This window comes from Phyllostomus discolor, chromosome 2 (assembly GCF_004126475.2).
Source record: "Phyllostomus discolor isolate MPI-MPIP mPhyDis1 chromosome 2, mPhyDis1.pri.v3, whole genome shotgun sequence".
NCBI classification, from domain to species: domain Eukaryota; kingdom Metazoa; phylum Chordata; class Mammalia; order Chiroptera; family Phyllostomidae; genus Phyllostomus; species Phyllostomus discolor.
The window spans coordinates 23,364,804-23,386,195 of NC_040904.2; the positions used below are offsets into that span (position 1 = coordinate 23,364,804).

Genomic DNA, 21,392 nt, shown 5'->3' on the forward strand with positions numbered 1-21,392 from the left:
TCATCATCATCCTTACTAGTGCAACTGCTTATCACCATTCCATGGATGAGGACACCCTTTACTAAGTAGGGAACATTCTCAGGCTGCCGCAGTGAATGACCACATTCTAACACTAGAGAAAGCTTCCAAATTCCTCACCCAAACAAAATCCCTTCTTGGGCCTTGGTGTCCAATTTGACATTGTAAAGTCAGACCCAACTTGTCTCTCCAAATGGTTACCATTCCTGCTGCAGCATCCTCCCTCCTGACTTGTGTCGTCTGACCAAGTTTGTGGGTAAGAAATAAACCCAAGTAGGCTTCAGCAACAAACTGAACAAACAAAGCAGCAGCGTGCTGCCTACAGAATCCTTGTTTTCTTTTTCTTTTTACTCTAACTGGTTAAAAAAGAGATCCAGAGAATGGTTCATACTGGCAATCAACAAACAAATTGAAGAGAAAAAGAAGAGCGTGTTACTGGGCTTTTTACTAAATCTCTATTGCTTTAATATTTACCAGCATCTGCTCATAATTTTAGAATTCTCTCTCTTTTTTTAAAATCAGTTTTCTTGAATAGAATTCTTTCTTTCCTTAAATATCAGTTTTCTTGAAGTTTCATACAACTTAATAGAAATATCTTGACTTTGGTCTCTTTTTATTTTTTTAATTTAGATTTTGTTTATTTATTTTTAGAGAGATAGGAAGAGAGGGAGAAAGAGAGGGAGAGACAATCAATGTGTGATTGCTTCTTGAGCACCCCCAGCTGAGGACCTGGCCTGCAACCCAAGCATATGCCCTGACTGGGAATCAAACCAGCAACCTTTTAGTTCTTAGGCCAGCACTCAATCCCCCTGAGCCACACCAGCCAGGGAAAATTCTCTCTCCTTTTAAATAATTCAGGACTTCTCTTAGGAACTAATCTCTCAGGATGGATAAACCAGTTCATCTGAAATTCAAATTGACCCAGATTCAAACTTCAACACAAAATTTCAAACTTTCAAGATTGAAAAAAATTGGATCAGTTATTATTGTGGTGTTATTATTGCTATTATTTTATAGTTCATCATTTCATCCAAAGACAAAAATTGTTCATGAGTACAAGAGAGTCAGCAAAAAGGATATTTCTAGGCTTGCTAAAATTAGGGAATTGAGTGAATTTTGCAGGAAAAAAAGGGGGAGGACATTGAATTTCTAAGACCCAAAATAAGGTTTGAATGATTTAGAAAATTTGGGTTTCATTAGTGCTTCTCCTGTGATGAAAGTGACCTGACTTGACCTTGGAGATTTGTACACACATTACATTTGAGAACTGCTTTTAAAGGATAAGACAGAAGCCTGATTCATGTAGAGTTCAGGGCCACTTGTGTGATGAGTGACCTTGGCCACCAGAGTTAGCTTATAAAGTGTAAAATGAGCTTGACATGTACATAATGTAGTTTTGAAAAAAATCATATGAAAGACCTTTTCAATGAGCCTGAAGTCCTTGACTTAGAGCCAGTTAGGAATAACATTCTCCTTAGATTCACAATGTGGCGGGGCGGGGTGGAAATTTCCCTAACAGGGTAATTATATCCATTTAGAATCCCAAAGTCCTTGCAGACTCCAAAAGTCTATCTACTCATTTACCATTCCACAAACATTCATTAAGCCCAAATTTATGCCAGTGTTAAAATTCAGTAGATGGAATTTCTTTGGTATCTAACATGAAAGAATAAAAATGGTTTGGTAAGCCAAAGTGTAAGAATAAATTGTTTGTGTGCTTTTATGGGGCCCATGTGTAAGTCTGGATTTGCTTTTCAGGTAAACAACAGTTTTCTTATGTGATTCAAAACACAAACGCACCGTCATTGTTTTCGGAATAGAAAAAGAAAATCTGAGAAAGCTCTGCTTAAACTATTTTAATGAATGGCAAATTTTAAACTCTCCTATCTAAACTATTTTTTCAAAAAAGATATTTTATGATTTTTTAATTTAAAAAAACTTTATAACAAATGGATTCACCACCGAATTCCTTCACAGTGTATCATGTTCATAGTAACTGAAATTATCCAACAGGATAATCATGTTTTATAGTAGAAGATGCAGGCACATATATTATTCTAATGCAGTGCAGTCTTTATTTAAAAGAAAAAAAGCAAGTGTGTCTTAAATCATCACTAGGAGGTCTGCCAAGAAGAACCTGGAAAATCATATAGGGAAACTGTATACATTACTTATGGCAACTTTCTTTCAAGCTAGATAGGAAATCAAATGTGTGGTAGGTATAAAAGATGACAATGCAGCATATTTAATAGAACCCTTGCAGAATCTCCAGACTATCGATCTCCTTGCCTCCGCACAGTTAAACTTGCAACACTAAGCACCGGATCCGTCTGCTTCTCTGCCAATCTGGACTGAACATATGTCTTTAGACAGTTGCTTGTAAAACAGGTATAAATTGATTTAAGGATCACCTTATAAACAATACAGTTCCCATTAAACTTCATAACCTAAAAGAAAAATGAACTTAGATTTTTCTTTACTATTGTCACTTGAAAGCCATTTCCTTTGAATAACATAATTTATTATCCTGTGGACTTTTGAGGAATTGCCAGTTAATTTCTAGTCATTCCTCAAGGGCAGGAAGCATTTCCCCTGCTTCTCTTGTATCTGCTCCCACAGATGCTGGGTTGGTGTCCAGGGACAGGCTAATGTCAAAAATGCCTTCAGCAAGTGCACTCACGACACTGGAGCACTTTCCTCCTTAGGTTATCATTAGCTGTCAGGATGCCCCTCTGGAGCCAAGGTTAATGCATTTTCGTATGTCTACGTAAACGTAGAACAATACCTGGCCCCAAGCCAGTGCTCAACAAACATTTGCTAAGTGGAAATACAACTTGACAATTTGTTTATGGGAAATAAATCCTAAATGGCTCTCAAGGAGACATTTTTTTAAATATATTTAATTGATTATGCTATTACAGTTGTCTCATTCCCCCCCTTTACTCCCCTCTACCCTGCACACCCCCTCCCACCTGCATTCCCCCACTTAAGTTCCTGTCCATGGGTTGTACATGTAAGTTCTTTGGCTTCTCCATTTCCTATACTATGCTTAGCCTCCCTCTGTCTACTTTCTACCTATCATTTATGCTTCTCATTCTCTCTACCTTTTCCCCCTCTCTCCCCCTCCCACTCCTCTGCTGATAAGCCTCCATGTGATCTTTATTTCTGTGATTCTGTTCCTGTTCTAGTTGTTTGCTTAGTTTGTTTGTTTGTTTGTTTGTTTTTTAGGTTCAGTTGTTAATAGCTGTGAGTTTGTTGTCATTTTATTGTTCATATCTTTTATTTTCTTTTTCTTAGATAATTCCATTTAACATTTCATATAATAAGGGCTGGGTGATGATGAACTCCTTTAACTTGACCTTACCTGGGAAGCACTTTATCTGCCCTTCCATTCTAAATGATAGTTTTGCTGGGTAGAGTAATTTGGATATAGGTCCTTACCTTTCATGACTTGGAATACTTCTTTCCAGCCCCTTCTTGGTTGCAAGGTTTCTTTTGAGAAATCAGCTGATGGTCTTATGGGAACTCCTTTATAGGTAACTGTCTCCTTTTCTCTTGCTGCTTTTAAGATTCTCTCCTTATCTTTAATCTTAGGTGATGTAATTATGATGTGCCTTGGTGTGTATTTCCTTGGGTCCAACTTCTTTGGGACTCTCTGAGCTTCCTGGACTTCCTGGAAGTCTATTTCCTTTGCCAGATTGGGAAAATACTCTTCCATTCTTTTTTCGAATAAGTTTTCAATTTCTTGCTCTTCTTCTTCTCCTTCTGGCACCCCTATGATTCAGATGTTGGAATGTTTACAGTTGTCTCAGAGGTTCCTAAGCCTCTCCTCATTTTTTCTGAGTTCTTATTTCTTCATTCTGTTCTAATTGAATGTTTATTTCTTCCTTCTGCTCCAAACTGTTGATTTGAGTCCCGGTTTCCTTCCCATCACTGTTGGTTCCCTGTACATTTTCCTTTATTTCACTTTTCATAGCCTTCATTTTTCTCTCTAATTTGCAACCATATTCAACCAATTCTGTGAGCTTCCTGATTAAGTGTTTTGAACTGTGCATCTGATAGGTTGGCTATCTCTTCTTGGCTTAGTTGTATTTTTTCTGGAGCTTTGATCTGTTCTTTCATTTGGGCCATAATTTTTTGTCTCAATGTGCCTGTTATGTATAAGGGGAGGAGCCTTAGGTATTCATCAGGGTGGGGCAACCCACTTCATTGCGTTGTGACACTGTATGTGGGGGAGGGGTCCAAGAGGGAACAGTGCCACTTGCTCCACTCTCTGCTGGTTTTCAGTTACTTCCCCTGCCACCCACAATCAAATTGGGCCCTTCTGGTGCTGATTCCCAGGTGAGTGGGTTTGTGTACATTCCAGGACCCTGTGGGTCTCTCCAACAAACTCTCCTGTGAGGCTGGGAGTTTCTCCTGCTGCCTCAACCCTCACAGGTGTTTTCAATCAGAGGTTTTTAGGCTTTATTTCCCCGCACCTGAACCCTGGGTTGTGTGGTCTATCTCGCTCCCCAATTTTTCCCTCTGGTTTATCTGCAAAAGAATATGGGACCACTCTGTCTACCAGTTGCCACCTTGCCGTAAGTCCTCTCTGCCCAGCTGCCTGTCTCCACTACTTCTACCAGTCTGGATGAATGTTTCTTCTTTAACTCCTTGGTTGTCGGACTTCCATACAGTTCGATTTTCTGGCAGTTCTTGTTGCTTTTTGTTTTTAAATTTGTTGTTGTCCTTTTGGAGAGGAGGCACAGTGTGTCTACCTACACCTCCATCTTGGCCAGAAGTCCTCAAGGAGACATTTATTGCACATATCTTTCTGTTGCTGTGATTTAGCTATTTTTACAAGATCAAAGTATCCAGATAGGAAGAGAAAGGACTACCTGGTGTGGCTTACACACGTGAAAAGTCAAAGAAGAAAGTTCATCTAACTCCATATTGTCTTTGGGCAGATGAGGAACCTAAGACCCAGAGAGGCTAAGAGACATAGGCAAGGTCATTTGGCGCAGTCCAAATTAGTACTCTGGATCCCAAATCCTGTACTTCACCTATACACACAGAGGTGTGCCTGAAAGCCGGACTGGTCCATCCAGCTGCCAAGAGCTCCATGTCGTGGTCGACTGATACACTGTTCAGATTTACCTCGGCTCCCACTACCACCGCTCCCAATCTGCTTTCCTGTTGACTTCCTCATTTTACTAACAGTCACTTCACTTCTCGTGCCAAAAATCTGAGTCATCCTTGAGTCCTCCATCTCCAAACTCTATATCCAGTAGACCAGCAAGTCCTCTTATTTCTGCTTATACAACTTGTCCCCAAATTAAACACTTTTCACCAACTTTGTCCAAGTTTGATCTGGGGCAGTAATGTCCTTAGTGGTCTCCCTCCCTGCTTTCTCTCTTGTCCCCTACAGGTCATTCTCAGCCCCCTGAATGATCAGTTGAAAATGGAAATCTATCCTATTAAATATTTCAGGGAAACATTACTTCTCTGCTTCATTCCCATTTCCTTGCCTTCCAGTTCCCAACCAATGTTTTTCCATCTCATGAAGAGTAAAATCCATAATTTATATCACAGGTTACAAGACTTGAGATTTTCAGTGTGAGTGGATAGTGTCTCATAGAGACACAATCTCCTTTTACTCTGCTTTAAAGTAAGAGCAGGGACAGGGGGATCACTAACATGATGCAACACATCGTTTCTTACATGAATACACTTGAATCTATGCTTCCTAGAGAAAGAATTGATAGGTAAAGAATTACCAAATGCAATAACTCTATCCAGTTCACACCATTACTTAGAGTACATATTATTAACTTGAATAATGAATCTATGTCAATAGATACTCTTGATATGCACTGTTAGCTCCTTGGGGATGAATGCAATGTCCATACATCCTTATACTCCCAGAGCTCAGCACAGTTTCAGAATCAAATTGGAATTCAGAACATGCTTTCTGCACAGAAGAGTAAGTGACTTAAGTCATGATTGATCACACAGCCTCACGACAGGGCCAAGTCAGTCACAGCTTCTTCTCCTGCTTATTCTCAGCCCACACTGAGCTGCTTAGAAGAGACACAGAAGGAGAGGGCCATCATCAGAAAGGAGCACATTGTGTTCGGTGCCAGGCACGGGCCAGAACGTCACTAAACGCCTCCCTCCAAAACCAGCAGATCTAGTGAAAATCTCTGGCATTTAGTCTTTGGCACCTCTCATTCTGAACCTTTCCAGATGTGACCACCACCGTTCCAATTACTACATTTCCATAGACTATTGCATTTACAAATTATTTGACACTGATTTGATTTGCTCTCTGGAGCAGCAATTCTGAAGGTAGTGAATACTGTTATCCTCACTGCAGATCAGAGAACTGAGTGACCAAAAAAAGGTAAACTAAGCCAAGGGAGATCACACAGCATGCTAGGATAGATTTCCAACCTTTCAAATCTTGTAACTCTCTGTTTAGCTGTTTGCTTCATTATCTTGTCCTCCCCTTACCTCCTCCATAGATACGATTGCTTCCAAAAAGTGGCTCATATCATAGTGCTTTTTAAGGTAAATGTAATTGCGATCTCCCTCTTGAGGTAGCTGGTAACACCCTGAGCCCAAAAGTCACCACAGCTCTTCAAGAGCAGGCGTTAGATCTCGTGACACCTGTCTTCCCTAATCTCTTCATCAGTGCTTCCTTTAACAAGCTGCCACCAGCGACAGTCCCTTCTCAGTGAGTGAAAAATGTTTCCGGAACTGTATTTGAGCACTCAATTTTCCTGTCAGAAAGGTAATTGTGACTGGCCAATAAACCAGTTTGAAAACTCAAATTTAAATGAGCCAAATTTAAATTTATAAGAGCCTCATTTAACATGCAATTAATTTTATGCCTATAATAAAAAGAGAAAAGCCTCCGGTCTTCCTGAGGAATTAAACAGGCTGATAAGGAAATGCCGTGCCTCCTGGAAATGAGATAAAATGACTCTTGCACACTGTCATCCTTTTGGTTGTATATTATATACAATACATGCTATTTCAGGGAAGTGTTAATTTTACTGAAATTAAATAGATGTTTCCTGAGTCCTTACAGGAATGTGTCCAAATGGTTAGGGTTGAAACACAGATTATGGGTTCCAGATTCCGTTTTATGCTCTCACTCAGTCCTTTATATTACCTCTTCGGTCTTTATAGCTTCCAGGTTTTTTGTTTCTCCCCCAAAGAATAGAGAATAACAGAAATGGTAGAGCTCAACTATCATTAAGGTTCTTTGAACTTTGTTCAAATAAGTGAGATGTTGAGTGATGCCCTCATGTACCTTATTCCTATTAAAACGCACTGTGGGGCTGGCTGGTAGTCACATTTCTGATTTATATTACTATTCTTATTTTTTGCTCTGCATCTCCATCCCATTATAAGCCCATTAATAATGTGATCCAACACATGACATTAATTTGCATTTTTCAAGAAGAAACTCTTAGGCTGCTTTTTATTCTAAACTTTGCTCGAGATACTGCCACACATGAGCCACTGTGCAAGATTATCACTTAAATATGCATTTTCCAGTGTGGTAGGAGTGCTAGCATCACTGAGAAAATTCTATCACATTTCTTTGTTGGGGACAAAATCAGCCTCTGACATAGTTTTACAAGGTTTTAGGGGTCAATGAACACATCACTGTGTTCAATGTGTTTCTGAAACTAATCCAATTTTTTTTTAAAGGGAAATTCTTAAACATAACCACACTTGAGCCCTTTCTAATAGTGCTCATATCTGGACTTTTTCTTATGGTTTGTCCTGCTTCTTGGTCCCAGGGTTGAAAGGCTCGCTCCAGAGGCTGCAGCTCGAGTACGTGGACGTGGTCTTCGCGAACCGGCCGGACAGCAACACCCCCATGGAAGGTGAGTACAGAAATGTCACAGAGGAGGTATTGATTGTAGCTTGATGACTTATTCCACTCACAGGGAGAAGTGAAATATAGTCAGCCCGATTTGACTGAATATGAAAAAGAAAAACTTTTCCGGCCGGTGTCTTTCAGCCTCAGTATTCACCCAATCTGCAGGATGGACAGCCAATACTCAGCATCCTGCATCTTCATTATTTTTTAAAGTAGTTGCAGGCATTGGAATCGTGGCTCCTGCTGGGTACAGTGCTCACTTTTTCCAGGTTCATTTCACTTCTGTGATTCCATCAACTAAAACAATAAAACTAATTGGAAGGGGAGTTTATAACCCTGCCGTCGTTATTTGAAGTAAGTCATCTGAGCGTCTCCCTATTTTATAATGACTCCTGGTCTGATTACTCTCCAGTCTGTGGTGACAAGTGCTAGGTGGGACCATGAGCAGAGGCTTCAGAGGAGCCACTGCTCAAAACGAGACTCTCCGTTGCAATTTGGTTTTTGATTCTCAAGGAGCTTCAACATTTTATTTCCTTTCCATGACAACTGTTTGAAAACAATAGTTTAGACACCTCCTGTGGAAGCTTTCAGAACATTCCTGAAACAGATTTTCTTCACTTTGTATTTATTTGTGGAACCTACCTAGGATTATTGAAAAAAAAAAGATAACTTGTGAGGATAAGCTAAAAAGAATGTCCAAGGCCATGGCCAGCTAGCTCAGTTGATTAGAGTGTTGTCCTGATACACCACGATTGCAGGTTCAATCCCCAGTCAGGGCACATGCAGGGAACAACCAATGAATGCATGAGTAAGTAGAACAACAATGTTTCTCTCTCTCTCTCTCTCAAATCAATTAAAAAAAGAAAAAGAATGCTCTAGTTAATTGAGTTTTACAATCATGGATTATTATTTACCCTAGGCAAATACAAATGAAAATATTTGTGAAGAAGAGGGAAAAAAAGAATGTTCTTGTTATTTGAGGTTGACAATATGACATAGATTTATACATTTGCAAAGAATTAGGCTTGAGCAATCAACATAAAATTATAGTGAAGATAAATTTGTCCTTAATGATTCAAAAAGTAGTTCAGGATATTTTAATATACCAGGTTCTATAAAAATTTATTCTTGTTACTGGGCTCTAGAAGTTATAAAGGCTTTAATGATCAAAGTACATAATTGATTTTTCTACAGGTTGCTTTTCTGACCAATATATAATTTTCTCCTAGCATTTTCTGCTCTCTTGATTCTGAGTAAATTAGCAGTTTATTATAAAGCAGTATCAGTGTTGGAAATTCATAATAAGAAATTATCCATGGAAGTGACATAAAACATATATTTGTATCAAAACAAAGAATGAGTGTTTGATATGGCAAGTTGTAAATGTTTTTAGTCTAAGAAGTAGTTATTATAAGGATAATATGATGTCACACTATTCTCACTGAAACATGAACACAGAATGCTAAAGCTATCTGGGTGAGTGAAAGTGTCAAGTAAAATGCTGTTTAGCGGGGGCTGTGAAAGACTGAAGTTGCTTCCCATTTTAAGGCCTTAGCCACTCTTTTCCTTTGGAAATGTGTCCTTGGCAATTATACCATGCACAGGGTAAAAGAACATCTGGAATTTTTCAGTCTTTTTTCCTTATTTTGCCTGTCCTACTCATATCTTTAACTTTAGGGATATAATGCAGTAGTCTCTCCAACAAATAATTTTATAATTTGTTTTATGTACCTATAGAAGGAGGAAATTCTCAGCTGGGAGCCAAACTATATGATATACATAAGATAATGGTGCCTGTTGTATAAACACCGTAGAAATTTATTAGAAGGATGCTTCAAATTGTTTTCTTTCTTTTTTTTTTTTTTAAGAGCTGCAGCATTGTCTAGCCTCTGTTGGAATTTATGGTTTCCCTTATTTCCTTGTAGAAAATTCTATGAAATGGAATAGGAAGCTTTTCTATCATGAGTCATTGTCCAAGCTCAGAAGCCTAATGAAGAATTGGCACTTGTTGAGTGGGTCAAGGAGCATGGCTCTGTGGCCATCAGCCATGTCAGGCTGCAATGCAGCCTTCTGTCCACCACTCCCACAAGGAGCGGACCCACTCCTAGCTGGCCCATCGGGCTTGGAGTCTTATTCCTCTGGGACGGCTTAGCAGGGACACACCACAAGCAATTTCCTCAAATAGGACTTGCTCCAGGTTAAAGTAGCTTCCCTGTGATTTCTCCCTAACTTTCAGAAAATGCGCTCAAACTTCATGTACCCATTTGTTCCAAGGTGGGCCCGATGGAAATGGCAGTTGGATACTCGTCTCTGGAAACGCATTCTTTATATTTTGTCTTTTCTACCTCTCTATACCAGCGGAAAGCACTGGCCTGGGCAACAGAGAGAAGAAGAAATGGGAACTAAGAAGAAAATAAGAAGTAGACAGGGATCGCCAGGCAGCCTTGTTTGCATTTGCTCCTCTAAAAATGGAGAGAATGGGGCCTAAGCTGTTGCTGGGTCCCATACTGTGATTAAGACTCATTTCGGCAGTGATGTTGTGAATCACATGCATACCTACGTCAGTCAAAGTTGCACAAGTACAATGGGGTCTAGCTTAGGTGGGGCCGGTAATGTTTCTAAAAATAATATAGAAAGTAAATGTTATCTATAATCAGAATTACTCTTGAAAACCCTACAATAATTTTTTTAGTCCACGTTATTCTGTTTAATTAATTATTCAATTTCCTCTCCAAATATAGTGACAAAACTATCACTAGATACTTGTCCACTATTTTTGTAATAGCTAGAAAATTCCCAAAGTTATTCACATAGTTGTCTTATTTCAGCAACTCACATTGGCAATTTTAGGCTCAATTACAACCATTTCTGTCTAATATAAGTGAGGCAACAGTGGCTGGCAAGTGTGTATTGCTAAATTTTCGTACATTAACTCTGCACACATTGGCACTATACTACATGTGAGTGCCTGGGTATGCTATCATAGACCCTTAGCACTGGCAGATCCCTTTCACTGGTTTCAGCCATCCCCTGACAAGTCCATGGAGCCACAACACAAACCAACTTATAGCTATGCTGTACCTCCCATTTTAAACCCCGGGGGACCTAAGGAGAAAACCCGGCCCAGCTTTCTAAGGCACACTTTAAACAACTTTGGTTTAAACTTATTAAAATGCCGATCCCATTCATTTAATTTGCATCGTGAATCTACGGCCATACCACCGTGAATGCACCCAATCTCGTCTAATTTGCACCATGAAAGGACGTTAATTGGGAACATTTCTAAAATAAACTAGGATGAGTTTCATCCAGTTTAGGCTTATCATATAGCAACCGACTGAGCCAGAAAAAGATTAGCAATGGCATCTTCTTCACAATGTATTGGCATCATATATTCAATGAGTTGTTGCCTTCCCTCCTTCCTTAGAAAACCAGTAGGTAAAAAGTGAGTCCTCTGAAAAGAATTCTAAGTGTGCACTCAGTGGAGAAAGGACACTTCATTCGCAGCACCATGGAAGACAATTAGACCTTCTACAGCTGTAGGGAGATGTTCCGGACAACAGAGGGGACCTTGCGTCCTTTTGCCTCTCTGCTTGTTTACTTTTTCTGGTTCACCTAGTAGTAAGTCATTTTTCCTTTCACAGCAGCTGCCATCCCATCTGTCTCTGCCACAATATCTGGCATGGATGGCCTGTTTTCCGGTCCGAGGAGAAAATCAGCCCATAGTTTTTGTCTTCTTTCTTATGTTGCTGTGTTCTTCCCAAGAGAGCCATGGACAGTTCCTCATGCTCTGTGATACTCGTATTCTTAATTCCCTCATTTCTAGAAATTCTCAATGTGTATTTTAATATTTTCTCTTGAGCTCATTAGACAAGAGAAAGTTCATCCCAACGAGTCATGCCAGACAGGGGTAGACAGGCAGCATTTGAGTGTCTGAGAACCTGCACCAGGAGGGTTTTATTTTTTTGGGGGGGGGGGGTCTTGTTTTCTGTCATTCCCAAGTGCCAGGCTAATTTCTTCATCAATTCTCTTCTCACTGCTTCAGGAAGGAAGTGATTGAGCATGATTATAGGCAGGAGAAGAGGGTATAAACAATGTACCGAAAGAGGAAACCAATCTTAACTTATATAGCTTTCTAAAAATGAAGGAAGGATGCCCACTATTTTGTTGATCTGAGAATATGATGATTGTTAAATTAAATTTTAATTTAAAAACCACTTGGAATTGAGCTTTCTAACTTTTATTTAGAGCATTTTGCTGAAACTAGTTAATCTCAGATACTCCCTGATTCATTAGGTATTATTCCCAACCAATTACAGTTTAAATTATTTATTCTTTTTCTGCTAGCAGTCAATGCAGACATAAAACAACCCAGATGTCCTACTTCAAATAAGAGAGACAAGATGAAAGTTAGCTTCATTCCCGTAACATCACCGCATCGAACAACCCATTCTTTCCCCCGGGAAAGAACTCAATGAAGAATGAGTTCTTCACTGAGTGAAGAATGAGTTCTTTCCCGGGGGTTTTCCTAGTGTTACCATGTGCACTCAGGAATCTAGGGTGTCCCATGACAGCTCAGGAAATACCAGGAAGTGGCAAATACTGAGCACCCCAATTTTCCCACATTTTTAAAATTCCAGAATGCTGGATCTAGAAATGTAGCAACAAAAATAAAATTTTCAGCATAAAAATGTAATGACCTAAAACCTAGAAATATCATCTAATCACACTGGATCATCCCTTTTGCCTTAAGGTGTTTTTACCTTCCCCAAATGCCACCCTCAACCTGTCATAATAATAACAACAGTATCAGGAAGAAATCTCTTGTAAATAGTATAATACAGTGCTGTCTGATAGAAATATTTTGCAAACCACATATGCATTTTAAATTTTTATTAGTATGTTAAAAAAGAAGCAGGTGAAACTAATTGTAAAAATATATTTTAACTTAACTCAGTATTTCAACATGTAATCATTATAAAAATTATTAATGACATATTTTAGATTATTTTTTCATAGGAACTCTTTTGAAATCTGTTATATATTTCACCACTATAGCACATCTTAATTTGGATCAGCCACATTTCAACTGCTTAATAGCTACATGTGGCTACAGTATTTGACCACATAAGTCTATGAACTTGATTTCCAGTCTAGCAGAGCACCAGACACATAGCAGTTGCTCATTAAATCATTTATAGAAGGATGGAGTAGATGAGTGAACAAGTATTTGAGCAACTGAAGACATGAAACTCTAAAGATACAACTTAACTTTTCCTGCTGGAAACCCTATTCTGTTTTCCCAGCATCTATGACCATGCTGGTATTTATTCTCGTTCAGCACATTTCAGGGTGGAATGAAGAAGGATGGGTTGCTGGCACGCAGCCCCAGGACACTCTGGCTTTCCATCTCTCTTCATCTGCCACGGCGGCAGCATCCAGATGCTGGATCGCCCCCTGGAAACCTGATTGATATCTGAGTGTGCAGAAGTGAATGGAGGGATGATTCTCTGGCAGTGCAGTTGTCCCTGAGGGTTACTATATCAAATTAGAATTATCTAACACATTTCATTTATGACTCCGGCCAGGATGCTCCTGAGGACCTCTGGTATCTGTCAGACTGATTTAACCTCCTGGCTTGAAAGGCTGAGACAGCTGAGTGTTCAAGAAATTAATTTGGAGAAAATGGTTTTCATATTCAAGAAAATGAGCCAAACCCTACCAAGCCTATAGGAAAAAAAAATGTGTTCCAATTTTACGAAATCAGTTTTGTTTCCATTTTAACTGTGAATTTACCAATAATTTTACTGCTACTTTCAACCGATTCAGCTGATGTTTTATCCTTTACAAAATAGCAAGTCCTGTCATAGAGAAATTCTTTCCAGCCATTCTAAGAAATGAGATTGGGGGATGGCTGGGTTCATTTCGGGTTCTTTCAGTCTCTGGTGAGGCTTTTTAGGAAATCTCACATTTCTGTTTATTGGGAGTCTCTTTCACCATTGGAACAATATTTCTGCAAGGTGGACTGCGGGGCAGGGGGCATTTGATGAACACAGCTTCAGAGCTTGGCTTCGTACCTGGTAAGCTGTGTACCAAGGGCGAGTCACTGTCCTCGCTGAGGCCCCACATCCTCAGCTGGAAATGGAGGTAACACAGAAAGTGATTTCTGGGTGAGTTAACAGTGTGAGTCCAGCGCCTCCCCTACAGCAGGGGAACAAACATAGCCCCGTTCTAGAATGCTCCACATAACGCACATGCGTATAAACCTCCCGGGCCTCTCCTCAGAGGTAATCACAGGAGAAGTCAAAGGCCCTGAAACTGTAACGTGATGAAAAGGAAGGTGGCCTAGCTGTGGGGCCAAGCTGGGTTCTGTGGTAGGGCCAAGGAGGAATCGAGGTACAGAGTTGGCAGTGGATTTTTTTTTAAGATTTTGTTTATTTATTTTTACAGAGAGGGGAAGGGAGGGAAAAAGGAATGGAGAGAAACATCATGTGCGAGAGATACATGGATCGGTTGCCTCTCGAACACCCCAAGCAGGGGACCCGGCCTGCAACCTAGCCATGTGCCCTGACTGGGAATCAAACCCACAGCCTTTCAGTTTGCAGGCTTGTGTTCAATTCACTGAGCCACACCAACCATGGTAGGAATTTTTTTTCTAGCCTATTTTTTCTCCCTGGAATTTTGTTCTGAAATTCTCCACTCTCTTTAATGTTAATGTAATTATACATTTCCCAGAGTTAATATATTCAGTCAAAAGGCTATCTTGAGCCTGTGACTTTATTTTCAAATGTATATCCAGAAAAAAAACTCAACAATGGGATTCACTCATTCAGCCAATTGATATTCATCGAATGTCTACCATGTGCCTAGCACTGGGAGAAGCTGAAGCTAATAAATCAGGCAAACATCCTGCCCTTATTGAAATTACATTCTTGTGGGAGAGACAGAAATTAAATTAGTAAGAAAGTTACATTAGATGGTCATAGTAGTGTGGAGAAAAAAATCCTGGGAGAAGGATAGGAAGTATGGGGGGTAGACTTTGGATAGGGTGTCCACGGGACATCTAACTGAGAAAGATATGGGGGGGTGGCTGGCCCTCCACCCAGATAAGAAGGGCAAGACTTTGCAATCAGTCAGACCCTAATTCAAAACATCTTTCTATTTCTTACTAGTTATGTGATTTTAGCCGCGTTATTTAACTTCTCTTAACCTCAGTTGACTTATCTGTAAAATGCAAGTAATAATATTTATTCTATGGAGTCAATAGGATTATTTGAGATAATATGTACAAGATGCTTAGAATGTTGCTTAGTACATAGTATAAAATTATTCAGAAAGTTCGAGCTATCATTCTTTTGTTGTTATTGTTTGCATGGTCCCACTGTAAACAGGACCATGGGGGAAGTGACCTTGATGCAGTCATAGCCTCCAAGTCCATTACCAGACAATCCTGGAGGTTCCAAAACAGAAAGGCTCACACAAAAAATTGGGTGCATGAGTCACATGGTTTGTTCCACCAAGTAAAAAGCACAGTGAGAGAGGGTCTAGGGCAAAGAGACAGGAACAATGAAACAGTTAGGATAGAGTACAAGCAGGTGAAGGGACCCAGCTACCTGAATCTCAGGGCCTGCTGTGTTCCTGTGACCTGTTCTTGCTCTCAGCCACATTGCCCTTCCCTGTGGTGGTGTGGTTATTATAATGGTCAGAAGAGAGGCTTGAGCAAGAAAGTTCAGCAGACAGAAGGTGCCTGGGTCAAAAGTACACTTGATGTACTGGAAAGCCTCGGGGACAGACCCACCTGGCCATCAGCCGTAGCTCACCTGTAGTTAGCCTGATGCACAGCTATGCACTCTGCATTTCTTGTGCACAGAATTTTTGAGGACAGAGTGGGCTCACCCATGGGTGGCTGATCTAAGACCTCATTTGAGTCCTCACGTATTTCATGTGTACTCAGTGTATCTCAAATATTTGGTGTTGTATGCACATGGATACACTGTGAATATCACATCTTTTCATTCTTCCCTCTCTGTGCTTGGCACATATATTCTCTACTTTGTCTAAAGCTGCCGTGACTCAAAGGTTCCTGATCCACGTTACCATACACATCGTGTGACTTCTGCCCGTGTCCCACAAGCGAGTTGTTCCGTTATCCAGTTTCATTTACCCTTCTTAGTTGTTTGTTTCTTGTACCTTCTTGAGCAGAACTGAATAAAGGAACACAGCCAAGATGCATTACAGAGTTTACCCCTCTTAGTTGTCGACATGCCGCCTCAGATTTTCAGCCTCCTGAGGCCACTGAAAAATCTTCCACAGTTAACAGAGGGCCCCAAAGTTCTGAACGTGGAGCACTCCACGTCCATCAGGAACAAAGCCCTGGTGGGCAAGTACCTTTCTCCATCTGAGCGCCACAGAGAGACAGGAGCTTCAGAACAACGGCCTTGGCTGCAGCGTGCTGAGGGGTGAAGCGTGCCAAGGCTGCGGAGAATGCGTGATGGGCTGGCTTTAAAGAAAACTGAATTTCAGCTAATCACTTGTCATCATCTGGGTGCTATGTCTTGTGCTTTCTTTGAAAGTCAAAGATTCCCAACCTCATTCCATAGAGTCCTGGTCTGAAGGGAGGGTCTGGAAGAAGAGTATGCTTACCTTCTGTACAATGTAGCTATTTCCTCTATTCTCCCCACACCCCCTTTTCCTTTTTCAACAGTGAAGGCAGAAGAGATTCAACCCCCATCATTAGTAAGACACAAGGAGGAACAAGGTGGGCCACATATCTGGGGGCCTGTGGGACCTCCTCATCACAACTCTGGCTCTCAGTCACAGAAAGGGCAGCTCAGAAAGGGTGGGGTCTTTCTGCATTAAGGAACTTTTTGTTAAGAAAAAAAAAAGACAGAGACCATGAAGATGGCCTCTGCTCACCCCAGCTGTTAGAGGAAACAGAACAGCTTAATATTCTGGGCTGTGGGTTTGTGACTCATGTGCACTTCCTTCTGTGGGAGTTGTTGTCTCCCTGGAAGATCGCTGGAGTTGTGACAAGATTTACCTCCATATTCTGAGAGGATGTTGACTCAGTCTCAGGAGAATTCACTTTCATATTCATCTTTGTAAGTTCCTCATCATGCTGCAGCTGATCTGCAATGACATGGCTAGGACTCAGAGACAACTAGCATTATCTAGCTGTCGAGCCCGGGCAGGTGGGGTTACAGACCTCAGCAGCCTGCCACCTCGCAGCGTCTCAGGGTTTACCAGCATGCTGACTCAGCGGGGTGAGCGGGGCCACCTGTGCCGTTGCTAACCTGGAATTCCCAGGTGAATAAATACCCTTAAGTCTCTCTCTTACTTCCTGCGTAAAATGAAGTAATAAGAGAGTAAATGGTTTTGTTAAACCTTTCTTGGGTATTTAATATGTGTAGTTAAAAAAAAATCGAGAGTCTGCAATCAGAGGGTGAGGGCGCTAGTTTTAGGACAAACTTGGCTGAGTCACTCAGACTTGCTGCTGCACAGCTTTTTATTTGGAAAATGTGAAGAATAAAAATATTACCTTCTCTAGCTACTTCCAAGATTGTTGTAAATATAATATGAGATCGTGTAAGTGAAAATGTGTTGTTATACATTGTAATGCTCTATACATACGTATTAAGGTTGAAATTGTCATTACATATGTTTATACTTTTAGGAATTGATACACATAGTAAGATTAATAGTCAAAGTTTCAACCAGGCACCAAGACACAACTGAAATACAATTTCAAAGAGAGACACCCAGTGTCCATTTGTATACCAGCAAACGAAATGGGCAAAGACTGGGTCCATGTCTCTTTCTTCCCCCAGCTTTTTTTTTTTTAATTAAAACCTACAGAAAAGTTGAATACAATACTATTCATGTAGATTTACCAGACTGGGCTGTATCTGCCTCTGTTTTTCCCTTTTATGCTTTCTCTCTAATGACATTTTGCCCATACTTTCTCCTGTCCCCTGATAATAAGTCATTCTTCTATATAACCATAACACAATCATTGCACCTAAGAACTTCAACACTTGATATACCACTGTTATATAATATACCAGCCCTGTTCGAATTTCCTAAAATGGCTTCTATAGTATTTTTTTTTATTGTTGTCGTTGGGGGTGAATCAAGGAGGCAGGTTCATGATTTAATTAAGAATCCCACATTGTTTTTAGTTATTACAGCTTATTTCATCTCTTAGTCTAAAATCATTCCTCCACCTTCTTTTTTCTTCACTGACATCAACATTTTTAAAAAATGGAAGCCAGTGCTTTGGAGAGTACCTCTGGGTCTGGATTTGTCTAACTGTTTCCTCATGATTAGATTAAGATGAAGCATTTTTGCCAAGAAGACTACGCAGTTGATGTTGGGCTCTTCTCAGTGTGTCCCTCAGAGGGCCCAGGAGTCACTGTGTCTCATTATTGGTCATGATAAGGTTGACCACTCAGTTAAGAAGACTTCTGCTAGCTTTCTCCACTATGATGGTTCCTCCTTGACCTAGAATTGAATAAATAGCATGGGGCAGGTTCCTGTGAGACCAGGTGAATAGCCTGGTCCCTCAAAGTCCAGTTTTAGCATCTGAGAATCCCTGCCCACCTTGATTATTACAATGGGGACCACAACCCTTAGCCCTTTATGAGTGAGCATCCATCAGTAAAGGTGAGCTTTCTATTCTCCTCCTCCCGTACTCTCAGCTCTGTGACTCTGAACCCTCCTCACTTGCCCAAAGAATGAAAAAGTTTGGACAGAGGAGGAGAGAACCTAGTGAGAGGATCTAAGTGATGACGGCTCAGTCAGGGCTAGCTGTGGAAGTGTAAAAGTGGTTGAGTTTGGATACATATTATTGAAAGCAGAGCCAGCGGAAGTTCCTGATGAGTTGGATGTGGGTGGAGCAGAAAGAGAGGTGTAAAGAATGACTCCAAGGATTTAGGCCTGAGTCACCAGAAGGATGGAGCTGCCACAGCTGAGATGGGGAACACCACAGGTGGAGCTGGTTTGTGGGAGAGATCAGGAGTCTGGTTTAGTCATGATGAGTTTGAAATGTTCATTAGACATCCAAGTGAATGCTTAGTAGGCAAATGGACAATGAAACTGAGAAGACAGACAGAAATTTAAACCTGAGGGTTGTTTGCAAGTAAATGACATTTAAAGCATTGAGAGAATACCTAAAATCATGCAGAGAGGAAAAACAGAAAGAAAGAGAAAAAAACATAGAAATAAAGGACCAAAACCTGAGCCCTGGGCTTCCCCAACATCAAAAGATTGGGAGGAGGGAGGGAAGAGTTTGGTGCCCAAGGAACAGGTAAATAAGACACAAAAAGAAGGAAGAAGTGGTCCATTGTAGCAAATGCTGCTAATGGGCCAAGTAAGATGAGGACTGAGAATTGCTCGTTGGTGTTACCAGTGCAGAGCTCATCAATAACCTGGACAAGAGCAGTTCTGATGAAACAGGGGTGGGCAAGGGAGTAGAAGCCACCAAATCTCTGAGTCTCAGTTTTGTCATTTGGAAAACAGCAAAGAAACCTCTTGATTTCGGATGACAAAGTGAAATATCTCTGTCCCTTTTTAAAAAAAAATTTTAAAACTCACCCAATAAATAGCATATGGGGCAAAGAACTAAATAAGAACTTCCTTATAAAAGTAGCAGATTCAAAATCTGGACCAATATATTTGAAAGTAGAAAAGGGATGGAGAAATTGTAAATAACTTAGCAGAACTGAAAAGATGTATTGAAAGTGTCCACAAGTGAGAAGCAAGTTAATTTGTACCACACAACCTGAGAATGGTGAAGTCACAAGAGGCACCAAAGTCACTGAAGATGGGGGGTGAGGTGGGAACTAGAAAAAAGGTAGTTATTCAAGACTATACAGAGCAATTAAAGCTCCATGTTCCCATATCTGTAGGTGGGCTCCTGCCTTTCTCCTCCAGTGAAGGAGGCAAGAGGTACATTAGCTAGAGAATTTCACTGAGAAGTTCTAGTCTAAGGGATACCAGAAACAGGAAGGTGGGGCCAGCCTTAAATAAAAAAAAAAAAAGAGTATTAGATCCCAGATCTTTCCTCTCATTTACCTCCAGGTTACACACCATGCACTTCTCCTGTGCAAAGATAAGAGAACATTTCTCTGGAGAATATTATCTATCCCAGAAAAAAAATAATCTAACAGATACTGGCATTGCTATGAAAGAAAACCTCAGTGGGACAAAGTGGCAAGTCCCCTAATTACTCTAGCTGGGAAGTGCCATCCAAGCACAATTTTAGTGCTTTACTCTTAAACGAAAACCCAAGGATCACATGACATTCAAAGAAAACCTCTAATATTAAAAAAAAATTTTAAGAACTCAACAGAAGAAAGCAGAACAATGCAGAAGGATATAGAAAATTTCAAAGAAGCTATAATTAATATACTTGGTGAGAAAAGAGAAGATATTGCACCAATGGAGTAAGAACAGTATAAAAGAGAATGCAAGAGCAACACAGAACAAGAAAAAATGTTAGAGATAATAAAACACAATAGTTAAAATTTTTAAAAAGTCAATAAAGACACTGAATATTGAAGTTGAGGAAGATCCCAAAAGTAGGGAGAAAAAAGCACAGACAATAGGGGTGAAAAGATAAGAAAATGAAGGTTCTTTCCAGGAGGTCCAACATCCATTCCACTAAAAGATGTCTAGGGAGAACAGGAAAGATAGAGAAGAGGTCATTTCAAAAATACAAGAAAATCTCCTGATTCGAAGAATATGAGTCTCCAGATTGAAAGGCCCACCAAGTATCCAGGACAATGAATGAAGACCTACACAAAGGAACATTATAGTGAAATTTTGTAACTGAAAAGATAAAGAAACCATCCTAAAATATTCCAGGGATTTAATAATGGAAGCCCATTAAGTCTGAAGAATAGAGATGGCCCAACAGTTTCCAACAGCAAAATGGATAACCAGAATACCACGGGGCAAGTCTTCAAAATTCTAAGCCAGAAGATGGTGGGCAAGCTACCAACCATGGGTGAGGAAATAATAACATTCTACTTTTCTGTCTCCCCAACACAATTCCTCAGAAGCTACTGAAAATGTGCTCCACTGAAGTGAGAGAATAAACCCCACAGGGAAAGCCATGGATCTAACTCATTAAAGGGAGGAAGAGAATCTCCAGGATGATGGGGGTGTAGGGTGTAGCAGGAGAAGGGGGGTGGGACCTAGATGGGATGTTGCCAGAAAAGAAAAGTAGGAACTAAGTTCCTTATCTAGTAGAAAACTATATTCAGAGACATTTGTTCAAAACATGGGAAATTTAGCTATAGCTCCAAATAAAGCTAAGTGAATGTAGCAATTGTCAACTAAAAGAAAATAGAAAAGTTATACAAGAAAGCAACTGCAGTCATCATAAACTACTTAGCTCAGCAGTGGACACTAAGTACACAGTCATTGTAATGAAAACAGAATATGAATGTAAATCCTAAACTGAGATGTGAATGTATTGAAAAAACAGTGAACTTAG

At 40.2% G+C, this 21,392-nt stretch overlaps 1 protein-coding gene across 2 annotated transcripts in view; it reads left to right on the top strand.

The window, feature by feature from the left end:
• KCNAB1 (potassium voltage-gated channel subfamily A member regulatory beta subunit 1) overlaps positions 1 to 21,392 on the top strand; it is a 307,769-nt gene that overhangs the window by 252,568 nt on the left and 33,809 nt on the right. For both annotated transcript variants that reach the window (XM_028505142.2, XM_028505144.2), the window contains exon 8: positions 7,812 to 7,898. In XM_028505142.2, coding sequence (XP_028360943.1) covers positions 7,812 to 7,898 — 87 coding nt within the window. The remainder of the gene's footprint in view (positions 1 to 7,811; positions 7,899 to 21,392) is intronic.